Source organism: Eumetopias jubatus, unplaced genomic scaffold (genome assembly GCF_037043125.1).
Source record: "Eumetopias jubatus isolate StellerSeaLion01/CBP00866 unplaced genomic scaffold, mEumJub1_p1.0 scaffold_7, whole genome shotgun sequence".
Classification (NCBI taxonomy): Eukaryota; Metazoa; Chordata; class Mammalia; order Carnivora; family Otariidae; genus Eumetopias; species Eumetopias jubatus.
In genome coordinates, this window is record NW_028274813.1 from 117,824,140 (window position 1) to 117,836,206 (window position 12,067).

Sequence of the window (12,067 nt, forward strand, 5' to 3'; positions counted from 1 at the left end):
CCCTCGTCCCACCTTACTGCTCAGATGGGAACCTGAGGCTGACAAGGCAGAATGCCCCAGGGGCACATGGAGGGCAAGAGGACTGATTTGGGGTCACGGGCTGCCAGTTCCCAAATCCCAGAATCCCCATGTGTCTGGGAGGCGGGGCCCGTCTCCAAATGAGGACACCCCAGCCCCTTACCTCACTCCAGCTGCCCACCTCCCAGCTGGCATTTCCGGCAGGTGGCAGGTCCTTGGCCAGGCCGGGTTCCAGAGGCTGGGCCTCGGGGACTCTGCTGCTGTTGGCTGAACTGTCCCGAGCTGGTGTGGGCAGCGGCGCAGGGCTCGGGGGCACCTCTGAGCCGGGGGCTCCCGGCTGGCCCACAGGTCCTGGGCCCGGGCCCCAAAACATGTGCTCGAGGCCAGGGGGGCCTGTCTGAAGGAAGGTTCCTGGCACGGCCGCGGTCTGCAGGTCCCAGGGGGCTGTAGGGGTGGGAGTGCCCAGTTCCGGGGGGCTGTCCCTGCCCCAGGTCACTGGCAGAGCAGCTGGGGGAGGAGAGGGGGAAGGAGCTCCCCCAACTGGGGGCCACAGCTCAGTGTCCACAGGGCCCAGGCCACCTTCCAGAACGGGTTCCCAGGCCACAGTCCCCGCCTTCCACGGATCTCCTGCGTCGGGATTGGGGGGGCCGTGGCTGGTGCTGAGGGAGGGCAAAGGGGGCGATGTGGGGCAGGGTCCTTGGGGCAGGCCGGTTGCTCTGCAGTCGAAGGCTCCCTCCTCATCCTTGGAAAGCTCGTTGGCCCCCTGCCAGTGCGGAGGAGGTGGCCGGCTCTGGCTGGCTCCACCTCCCGGGAGCCTGTTTCGGCTCCCAGGGGCAGCAGGTGTCTCCATGCCCCCGACTGAAGCAGGGGGCCAGGGCCAGCTGGGGAGCCCCAAGTCTGGGGCCCCGGCAGGGGCGTCTTCCTCTGGTAAGAAATTGGCCAGGGGGTTCCCAGGGGTCTGCTCTGAGGGCGGGGCTGGAGAGAGGACAGCCCGGCTGGGCCAAGGGGCAGGGGACCCGTCTCCCAGGGCCCCCTCCTTTTCGGTGCCAGGAGGCTCTGAGGCTGGCAGGGGGGTGCCTGCGGGGAGCTCAGCAGGACTGCTCAGGGGTGGGGGCGTCCAGCCCCCCGCACCCGGCAGGGCTGGGTCGGGCCCCCCGAAGGGCCCGTGGGACAGGTCCTCGTGGAAGTTAATGAAATTGTAGTCGTAGTAGAAATCGTCAACAAACACAGGCCCCGGCGGGCCCAGCTCAGGGTCCTCCTCGATGGCATTGCCCATGCTGGCCAGCTCAGGTGACGAGGGGGGCAGAGGCTGTGGGGCCAGGCGCGGGGGGATGAAGTCGATCTCATTGAAGAGCTCGCGGCTGGAGGAGCCGCTGCCTGAGCCCTCGGGGTCCAGCGCCCGGGGGCAGGGCGGCAGGGAGCAGGCCGCCTTGCTGGCCGGCCGCTGCGCCTCATCGCAGGGGATGCCGGTGTTGTCGGTGCAGAGGACGCTGCGGTGCCGAGCGGCCTCCCCGCACGTCGCCGAGCACTGCGGGGGAGAGCAGGCTGAGGGGCGCAGACCAGGAGAGGCCGGGGCCGAGCGGGTTCCCTGGCCCTGCCGATGTCAGACGAGAGGCCTCCGCCAGCCGTCTCCCCCGTCCAGCTCCAGACCGTGGCGGTGGCGGCTCGCCAGGGCGCCCTAGTCCCTGCGGCTCCGGGAATGCCCCAGCCTCCCCGCACTGTGGTACCTGGCAGTAGGGGCTCTCTGAACACCGTCTCCACCTCCCCATAGCCCAAGACCGATGGCGGAGCCGGGGCCGTGGGGGGCGGGCCCCTCCTGTCCTGACACTCACCTGAGACCAGTTCCCCACGGCCCAGGTGGCCGGACAGGGCACATCGCGGTTGCAAGGGGTTTCGGCGGGGGGCCGGGGGAGGTGGGCGCAGGCGGGGGGCTCCAGGGCACTCTGCTCATCCAGCCCCACGCTGCGGACGCAGAGCACAGCACGGCGGGAGAGGCCCCCAGGCCCACAGGAGCTGGAGCACAGCCGCCACTCCCCTACCCACCACCTGCCGGGCATACAGGCCACGTCAGCGCCGGGCTGGCTGGACGGCTGGGCACTCGGGGGCGCGGCAGGGTCAGGGCTGGACCCAGGGACGGGACGCGGTCCCCTGTGTTCCTGCCAGCCTCACACCAGGGGGAGCCGGGCAAGTCCCAAGCACGTCCGAGCACACGCGCCCTGGGACGTCCCAGGCTGGTGCTGGCTGCCGGGGGTCGGGGGACGCAGGCCCAGGCCAGGGTGGGGGCAAGCAGGGCCTGGGGCTTCGGCCTTGGGAAGAGAGGCCCTGCCCTGCTCCATCTGCCCCTCTGTGGGCCCCGGGAGTCAGGAGCCTGGGACAACGAGCAGGGTGGACTCACCGGGCCGGGCAGGGCTCCTCGCTGCACTTCCTCTGGCGGTCATCCGGCCGGCCCAGGGGGTCACAGTGTCTCTCGTCCACAGGCCCTGCCTGTCGCTCAGTGCAGTGCACGCTCTGCCTCTGCATCCCTGGGGGCCACAGGGGCTCAGCCTGGGCCTGGCACCTAGGGTGCCCCCTGCCCAAGCTGCGCTGCACCCCAACACAAGGCCACACCCACTCTGCTAGAAGCTCCCAGAGCAAGGCCTCCCTGCCCCCTCCTCGCTGTCCTCCCGGCCTTCACCACTGGCCCTGGAGCAGCAGAATGCAGGCTCGGGGCACGGGGGCCAGCCCCTGGCTTCCCAGCTGGGAGGCCTTGGGCAGCTCACTGGGCCTCTCTGAACCTCAGTGTCTTCGACTATAACAGTGATACCTGCCTCAAAGCCACCAGGGAGTGAGTCCAACATGGGGTCATGCAAATCCAGCCCCAGCCTGAGCGCCACCCCCCCAGCAGCGTCCGTGCTCAAAAAGGGGAGCAGCGGGGAAACTTGTCAGTTCCCTTCCCCCCGCCCCCAGCAGACATCCCTCTCCAGCCCCGGAGCCCAGGCTACCTGTGTCACTGTTCCCCTCCCCCTGCCACCGTCTGCCTCTGGGCCTTTGCACAGCCATGCTCCACACCTTCCCCATGCACCCCCACCCCATCTCCAGCTCTGCCTTCACCCCTGCCTCCCTCGCAGCCCAGAAGAGTGGATCTCTTCCACCTGAGCCTGCCACCTCCTATCCACTCTTCCCGCCCCGCTAACAGAATTCGGGTTCTGTGCAGGGTACCCACGGGCCCTGCGGAAAACACCCCCCACTGTGGTGCCCATGCACCGAGGGAGGTCCGGGACACAGTCCTTCTAGGGAAAAGAGGGCACAAGTCCCCCCGGGGGTCAGCCCCTGGCCCCTTCTTCTTCCTGCCCGGACCACTGGAGGCCAGGAGGGGGCCATCTCGACAGGTATGAGGGGGACTCAGTGATGGGAGGAAGGTCCTGGGTCCCTAAGGAGCATCCTGCCAGCTTGGATTCCTACTGCTGGGGGCAAACAGCCCCGGGCCGCACCAGCCAGCACAGGCCAGGAGCCGCACCCGCAGCTCAGCACGCCCCTCACCCATCCACCTGTGGGCCCCCCCTCGTGGAAAGACAAGTCCCGAACCTCTAGTTTGTCCAGATTTGCTTTCACGTTTGTAAACTTAGAGATGCTTATATGGCACAGAATATTTTAACAGCTTTTGAAGATTTCTGCCAAGGTTCAGGGGGCGGGTTTTCATGCTATCATCATACGGTCATTTTCGGGGACATTCAGATGTCTGTCCCAGATTCCTGATGCTGAGCTCCCTGGACACTGAGGGGCAGGGTCGGGGCATGGGGGGCGCCTGACGGAGCCGCATGGAGAGTTAGTGAGGTCCTTCTGCGTGTCCTACAGGCCACTGGGCGCAGAGGCTCAGAGTTGGAGCGGGGACAAGCTTGGCGTCCTGGCTCCGTCCTCCCTGAGCGGGGGGCTCCACAGCCTGTCTGCAGCACGCGCCTGAGGAAGCAAGGAGCCCATGCCCCCAGGGGCCTCGGGTCAGGCTCCGGGAGTACGAAGGGGTCAGTTCTCCGGCGAGGAGCCGAAACACAGGTGTGAGTCCAGCTGGTGCCTCTCTGGAGGCAGAATGCCAGCCGCTGAGACACAGTGAGCACTCCCCGTGTGCCAGACACGGTGCTGGCCGCATCCCTGCCCCGTGGACCCATGAGACACGGCTCTCGGCAGCCCCACTCTAGACCTGGGGCCATGGGGGTCCGGAGGGGCAGCACTCCAAGCTCGTGGTGGCTCCCCACCCAGCAGTGAGCTGCAGGTGGATGATGGGCACCACTGCCCAGAGATACAGGCCCTGGTGGGCAGCAGCTGTGCCCGCCCCTGTCCTCACCTGTGCCACAGGTGACCGTGCACTTGGTCCAGGGCCCATAGCTCCAGGAGAACTCGGGCGGCTCAACCTGGCCGTGGCCGTCCGCCTCCCTGTGGATGGTGTACTCGTAGCGCACCCCAGGGTTGCTCTCCTGGAACAGCAGCTGGGGGGGGGGGGGGCAGGCGGATGGAGGCCCTGTGAGCACAAGGTGTCCCTTCCATCCACCCGTGCAGCCATCCCCCAAGGAGCCGACCCAGCTCCCTCCGGGACCTGGGGCTGCACTGTGGCAGAGGCCCCAGGGCTGTGTCCTGCCGTGGGACGGGGGCCCTCCGGATCCCTCAGGTCCTGCCCCTGCCCCCCAGCTGGAGCCCCGGGAAGCGGGCACCTGGATCCAGACAGGCTCATCGGTGGGACCGGGGGATGTGAGGTTCTCCCAGTTGCCGGTGCGCGCGTACGTGAAGGTGGTGCCCGCCACCTGGTAGTCCCCGTTCCACTGGATGGTCCAGCCCCCATTCAGGAAGTACTTCTCGGGGTCCTCACTGCGCAGGGCCAGGAAGTTGGCAGCCTCAGCCACCTCCTCGATGCGGATCTCGCGGGCGCCGGCCGGGATCAACCCCACGTCCACGTAGCCTGTGGGCCGGGGTCGGGCAGAGGGTAAGGGGGTTGGCCGTCCCCTTCTACCCCGGGCGGCTGATGGCAGATTCCACCATGAGGTCAAGATTCTGAGCTCCCCGAAAGGCAGAGGCTTCCCCCGTCCTAGGTCACCTAAACCTCAGAAGGGCTCCTCAAATCCTGCCACCATGACCCACGCCTCTTGACCCCTCTCCTGGAGACCCAGGCTGGTGTCCATGTCACCAGCCTGGTCCCTTCCCCCGGGGATGCGGACCTCATGGCCAGCCTCTCTGTCCTTTCAGGGACTACACGCACTTCACCCTAGGATGCAGGTACTGCTGTCACCCTGTCTGACAGATGGGGAGACTGAGGCCCAGGGAGATGAAGTCACTTGCCCAGCTGGGCTCTGGGGGCTGAGCGTCCTGGCAGCCCCACCTCACGGTGCCTGGACAGAGACGCACCTCTACCTCTTCCCACCCAGCGCAACGCCTCTCCCACCTCTCCTGAGTCTTTCGTGATTCAGCTAACCGGCCACCGGACTTCCCCAGGTCAGGACCTCCTTCCGCAGTGCTCTCAGCCCCCCGTCAGACTGTGAGCTCCTCACCTAGCCCACAGTTGGCACTCAAGCAATGTACGCAAAACAGACCCGCAGGTGTGGGAGTGGACCTGGAGGTCTCTGAAGCCTCCCAAGAAGGGAGTAGCCAACTGCCAGGGCTGGGGTCACCCATAATTACCCCTGATCGGCCAACCCAAGGTCCCCAGGCAGGAGGACGCTCCCTGCAGACGTCTCCGCATCTGGGCCTATGTGCCCCGACACTTGCCAGGACCAGGCTGGGCAGCCTGGGCGGGACCCCCGGGGGCCAAGGAGGGGACACCAAGTTAAGAGCACCCCCCGCCAGGGGCCCCTGCCCGTACCCAGGCCCTCAGACTCCTCGAAGGTCCCGCTCACGGTGTGGCAGGTAGAGCCGTTGCCATGGCATACACCACAGCGATCCTCGACGGCCCCAGAGTCGATCTCGAAGTCACAGCCCACGTTCTGGAACACACAGGAGGCAGGCCCCAGCTGCCGGGGTCTGCCAGGCAGGGAGGGGAGGGCTCCGGGCGGGCCGCGGGCCTTTGCTGCAGGCCTGCCCCCCAGGCATGCCCTCTGACCTCAGGCAGCCCCTCTGCCTCTCCAAGTGTGCTTCCCCAGTGTGAGTCGGGGCGGCCCGTCTGGCCGTAAAGCCACGCTAAAGGGGGTGTGAGGCACGAGAGGGCAAGTTTTGTGAAGAGGGACAGCAAGCAGGGGCATGGGCATGGCAGGGGCGCCCACCAGGGTGGACAGGAGTCTCCCAGAAAAGGGATCCTCCCTGCTGCTCCCCGACACCCCAGGGATGCAAGCGGGGGAGAGTGGCTGGGGACACGAGCCGGGAGGAGACACCGCCACTGGTGCTAGAAATAAGAGTATGTGTTGCCAGCAAACACACACGCACCCGGCCAGAGCCAGAGCCCCGCGGGGCCCCGCAGTGACCTCGCTGAACCCCGCAACACGGATGCAGGCCCGGCCCACCTTTCCAGGACAGAGGGAACAGCGGCCTGGGGTCCTGGACGCAGCAGGACGCTGAGCCACACCTGGGCCCCGGATTCCTGGCGGGGGCTGTGCAGTTGCAGGCCGTGGCTCAGGGGCTTGGACAGTGGGCAAGGAGGGGGTGAGAAGGTCCGTGGGGCAGCGGCTGGGGTATGAGGCCCGCCCATGAGGGGCTCCAGCGCCAGGAGGGGTGGGGGTCTCTGCTGACGGGACAGCAGAGCTAGGAAGCCCGGGCTACAGCCTGGGGAGGGGTGGGGGCCGGAGGGGAACCGGGAGGGGCCCAGGGGCGGCCCGGCTCAGGCACACCTTGCAGATGCCGTTGATGCAGAGGTCGTGGCCCGGCTGGCCCTGGTAGCAGGGGGTGCCATCAATCACGGCGTCCCGCAGCTTCTCAGCGAAGTACTCGTTGGAGGGCCGGCAGTGCAGCTCACAGGGGTTCACTGGGGGCCCAAGCGGGGGAGCCGTGAGGGACAAGCAGGGTGGCAGTCAGGGAGGCCCCCGGGCCACTGGCTCTGCGCCAGGCTGCATGCTGGGGAGCAGGGGGCCCCGGACCAGGGTGGGTAACCTTGAGCTCCAGGCCCTGCCCCGGGGGCTGCCGAGGCCCAAGAACAACAGGACTCACCGTCGTTGACCACGGGCACCCACGTGTGCAGCTGGCCCTTGTAGAGCATGGCGTCAAAGTGGCTGCACTGGACGTGGCGGAAGGAGGGGCGGCCGGGGGGGCAGGCCTGCAGGTTGCACAGGCGGAAACGCCTCCGCTCGCCCACACAGTACTTGCCCTTGTACTTGGGCCTGTAGGGAGAGCCGGGTGGGGCTGAGTGAGTACACAGTGAGTGCCGACTGTGTACCTGGGTCCAGGAGCAGACCCTCGGACCGGAGACTCCAACGCCCACCCGCCCTTTGGCTCTGGCGCAGACCCTCTCCCTGTGTGTGAGGACCTACGGGTGATGGTGGCCGCAGGAAGCAGGCTCTGCCCTCACCCTGCAGTGCAGCCCTGTCTGGGCTCCAGTCTGCTCACCTGTAAAACGGGGATGGGGCTGCCCCTGCAGAGTGCTGTTGGGAGTCTGCGATGAGCCCTGCGGGGATGGGGCTGGCACTGCCCAAGGGGCGGCCCTGTCTCTGGCCCAGGAGACCCAGGGTCTCAAGGACCCCACATGTCTGCAGCCTCGTTCCTGGTGGCAGCCCCCCAGCCCGGCCTGGCTGAGAGATGCACCCGCAAGCACAGCACCTAAACCCCACCCTCACATGGGCCAGGGTGCCAGCAAAACCCAGCCTAGGCCACAGACTGCCGAACACAGGCCCTAGACGGCGCTGGCTCTGAGTCCTGCACCTGCCAAGGCAGCCTCACGAAGAGGGCTCATCCGAAGGTGCCAGGGACCCCTCGGTCTGCACTACCGCTGACTCAGCATCTCCTGAACCTTCAGATCACCCTTTTTAGGTGGGGAAACTGAGGCCCAGATTTGAAGTCACTTGCCCCAGGCCACACAGCTGTCCCCTCTCGTCTCAGACCCACAGGTGCATCCAATGCCAATAAGTGAGTCTTTACTAAATCCTTTCCATTGACTAGTTGCGGGTTTTCATGCTTTAGCTCTGCTGGGGGGATCCCTGCAGTCACCCCAGAGTACGGTTTCTCTGGAAACTGAGACCTGGAGGAGGGGTGGAGAGGGAATTTGAACCCTGATCCACCTAAGGTCCAGGGTCTAAGCTCCTGCCTCCCTCCAGCCAGTTCCTGAGCTGCTGGGCCTTGCTGTTCCCCTCTCTGCAGTAGGGCCAGCCCGGGGGACTCTGCCTGCCTCCTGGATGCCCCTCCAAGTGACCCAAGGCGGCCCTGGATACTCTGGGCACGGTCTCTATGGGGACACTGGACAGAGCCAGACGTTCCACGGTGGTGCCCAATCCCACCCGTCCCTGGTGCCCCCAGACGCACACTCACACGGGCTGTGTGCACTGCCGCTCAGCGCTCCGCACACCCCCGCCACAGCTCCGCGAACAGACAGACCAGGCGCTCCAGCCGGACCAGCCGCCGTCCACAGCCTCAGGCCGGAAGCCGACAGGAACGCACTCCCCATTCAGACACCACTAAGACAGATGGGGGTGGAAATGCCACCCAGTCCCACCAGTCATCCCTGCCCCTGTGGCACCGAGGAGTCAGGAGGCCCCCTCCTAGCCACCCAAGACCCAGGCCCCCCGGGGAGCAGAGCAGGGAATAGACAGAGCCCCGCTGCTGACTTTCCGCAGACAGGCCGGCTGCACCACGTCCGCTCTCCAGATGCGCGGAGGGCCGCTTGAGTCGGTCCGAACCAGGCAGCTCCAGAGCGCGGGCACGACAGGGGCCGGGCCTCTCCCCACCACCCACCCACCTATGCAGCAGGGGCTGCAGCGCCCCTACCTTGCTCTCCCCACACCTGGTACCATCCACAGCTGCGTCCAGCTTGGAGTGACAGGTGGTCCCCACGGAGCACCAAAGAGTGTGGCACACATTCTGCAAGGAGGATACGGGCCACGCTCTCACCCCCCCACCCCCCGGGGCCTCTGGGGGGTGGGGGTGGGGTGGGGTTGCAGATGGGGCTCCCAACGGGCCCCTCCCATCTTCCCCCATCCATGTGGTGGGGGGGTGCCCAGCCCTGGCGCCTGCGGCTCAGAGCGTGTCCAGTCTCACCCACACCTCAGCCCCGCCCACTCTTACAAGCCCTGCCCACGTCCCCCAGCCCTGTCCACTCACACCGGCTCCACCCACACCCCTCCCAGCCCCGCCCACTCCTACAAGCCCTGCCCACGTCCCCCAGCCCCGCCCACTAGGGCCGGCTCCACCCACACCCCTCCCAGCCCCGCCCACTCTCAGACCAGCTCCACCCACACTTCTCCCAGCCCCGCCCACTTACCTAGAAAGGCACCCACCCCCCCCCCCACAAGCCTGGGGACTCGGTAACAGGGCGACGGATGGCCTTCCCTTCAGGCGCTCTCCCCCGGCTCCATGCAGTGTAGGTTTTGTTTGGCCTTTTATAACCTGGCCCTGGGAGATGAGGGGCTCGCCCGGAGCCACAGTCGGCGAAGGGTCCACCCGGAAACCGGACCTGGGTCTCTGGCCGCCCAGGCCACAGCGGATGCCACAGGCCATGGTGGCTCCCAGGCACCACGTATGGGATGAGCCCAGGCCAGCGGGCACTGCAGGCTGGGGAGGCGGCCCCCCGCCCCGCGCGCACCCCAAACTCACGTCCATGTCGTCACAGAAAGCAGAGTAGGCCCCATACTGGAGGCGGCACTGGTGGCCCACGTCGTAGAGGACCCCGGGCGGCACGGAGGGGAAGTCGATGACGTCCTTGCTGGGAGAGTCATCCAAGCACAGGCCCCACCCTCGGCTGCAGAGACCGCACGGGACAGGTCAAGGGGGGCAGCCTGAGAGACCCACAGGGGCGGCCTCAGAGGGGAGGGGAGGGCACAGAGCCCAAAACCGTAGGAAGACCGCAGCCCACCCTCCCACCCCCCACCTAGCATTTGGGGCGCTCCCGCTTGCCCCCTTCACCTCCAGGCACTCTGGCCAGCCAAACAACACCCCTCCCCAGGGTCACACATCTGCACAAGCCGCTCCCTCCACCCGCAATGCTGTGCACACTCTACCGCAAAAACTGTCCCAGAGACGGAAGGCTCCCCTACAGCCCAGCCGGCCCCTGGCCCTGCCCAGAGCTCCCGCAGCCTCCACCCCTGCTTGGGGCCGGCACCACCTCACTCAGGGATCTGGAGAGCATCACCTCACAGCCAAGACAGCAGCCAGCCTCTGTGGGCCCCACCCTGGGCTGAGATCTGGGGTCTCTGTGGGGGACAACAGCCCAGGAGGGCCAGAGACAGCCCTGCCTGCCCTCCCTAGACTGACCTGACAGTGCAGGGAGCACGGACGCGGCCGGGCCCGGCAGAGGGCATTCCAGGCCCCGCTCGGGCCCACCACTGCCCGCATGTCTCTCCACCGGCCCCTCGTGCACAGCTATTGCCTCGGGGGGCCCGTGTCCACCCCACTGCCCTGGCCAGGTCCCACAGGTTGACCAAGCAGCCCAGGGCTCACTGCTGTCCTGTAGGAGTCAGAGAAGTGTCCGGGGACCTTGCTCAGGGCAGCAGGAACTGGAGAGAGCTGAGGCTGGGGGCGATGGGTAGTTGGCCCAGGCAGCAAGGACACCCCAGCCAGGCAGGGTAGGGGGAGGCAGAAACCCTCTGGTTTTCCAGTCTGGGGTGCTTGAGGGTGGCTGGTAGCAGGTGGGGGGGCCAGATGAGTAGAGGGTCCTGATAGGGTCAGAAGGGCAGAGGCGACGGGTGCTGGGGTCTGACAGGGAGGCGTAGAGAAGACACCACAGGATGGGGACAGGCCAGAAAATGGGAGCAGGCCAGCACATGGGCCAGTGGGGGGGGGGGGGTCAGCCTCTGGGATCTTGGAGTTCCAATTTCAGAGGGGAGCTGTGGGGCCCAGGGCAGCGTGGGTATCTGTGGGGCTTCCTGAGGCCTCCAGCACCACCCAGAGCTCAGGGAACACAGCCTCTGAGATGAGACCCCTGCTGAGGGCCCTGGGGACCCCTCCCCCCAAATCACCTGGACCGCCTATGCTAGTGGAAACCAGACCCTCTAAAATGTGTGTTGGCGAATAAGCAGCTATGGGACCCAGCCCTCTGCCCCCGAGTGATCATAGGCCAGGTCCTCAGTTGCTCCTCAAACACCCGTCCCCTCTCCGTACACACGCAGGGCCCAAGGCAGAGCGTCACTCGCCCTGGGTCACACCCAGGCACTAGAGGTCAGGATCTGATGCCAGGCCCAAGCAGCCCGTGGCCACGCATACCCACTTGCTGGGCGGCCCCGGTGCAGGACTCCTCCCCTCCACCCATAAGCCTGACCTCAAATACTTCACCCCAACGTAAGTTCAAAACCATGGCAGCTGAGCCCTGGCAGAGAGAAAGGCGCGTTCTGACCGCTGGCCTGGCCCGTGGGGCAAAGTGTTAGCTGGGGTGGAGCGTGGGGGGCCGGGTCAGCCTGGCCCTGGGGCTCCTTCTTTCCTGCAATTCAAGACATGGGCTAGAAGGGCTCGCCCACCCTCGGACTCAGACCAGGCTGGGGGCCCCTCCAGCTCCGGGTCTGACAGGCCTCCGTGCCACCCCAGCAGCCCCAGGGCCACTTCTGGCCTTTGTCAGCTGGCTGGAACTTGCCATGTGTCATGTCCTGTGGGCCGGGCAGCTGGAGGGACACCAGCCTATCTGATCCATCCTATATGTGTGTGAGAGGTCGGAGGCACTGGGGGACCCGCGCAGGACCCGCCACCAGAATCAGGGCCATATCCAGGCCCAAGTGCTGATGGGGAGTCAGCACCCCACGTTCTACTCTCTGCCAGGTGGCCTTGGGCCCTCCCTCCCGCTCCCTGGGGGACCTTGTCACCAGAGGCTGAGGCTGCCCGAGGGATCCCAAGCTGTGGAGGCGTCCCAAGCAGCATCTCCTTGGGAAAGTCACACGGGCAGCCACAGGCAGCCCTTCCTTCCTCCGGCCCGGCTCTCCGCCAGGCTCCTCACACTGCTGACCCCCACCCAGAGCTCTCTGCAGGG

General features: G+C 66.7%; 1 protein-coding gene across 1 annotated transcript in view; it reads right to left on the bottom strand.

Annotated features, from left to right (window-relative positions):
• The window catches only part of ADAMTS7 (ADAM metallopeptidase with thrombospondin type 1 motif 7), a 44,918-nt gene that overhangs the window by 5,271 nt on the left and 27,580 nt on the right, over positions 1-12,067 (bottom strand). The window contains exons 12-22 of the mRNA XM_028093836.2: positions 9,709-9,853; positions 8,884-8,976; positions 8,428-8,573; positions 7,117-7,286; positions 6,801-6,934; positions 5,843-5,963; positions 4,701-4,945; positions 4,337-4,478; positions 2,414-2,540; positions 1,851-2,064; positions 182-1,546 (exon numbers count right to left, since the gene is read on the bottom strand). Coding sequence (XP_027949637.1) covers positions 182-1,546; positions 1,851-2,064; positions 2,414-2,540; positions 4,337-4,478; positions 4,701-4,945; positions 5,843-5,963; positions 6,801-6,934; positions 7,117-7,286; positions 8,428-8,573; positions 8,884-8,976; positions 9,709-9,853 — 2,902 coding nt within the window. The remainder of the gene's footprint in view (positions 1-181; positions 1,547-1,850; positions 2,065-2,413; positions 2,541-4,336; positions 4,479-4,700; positions 4,946-5,842; positions 5,964-6,800; positions 6,935-7,116; positions 7,287-8,427; positions 8,574-8,883; positions 8,977-9,708; positions 9,854-12,067) is intronic.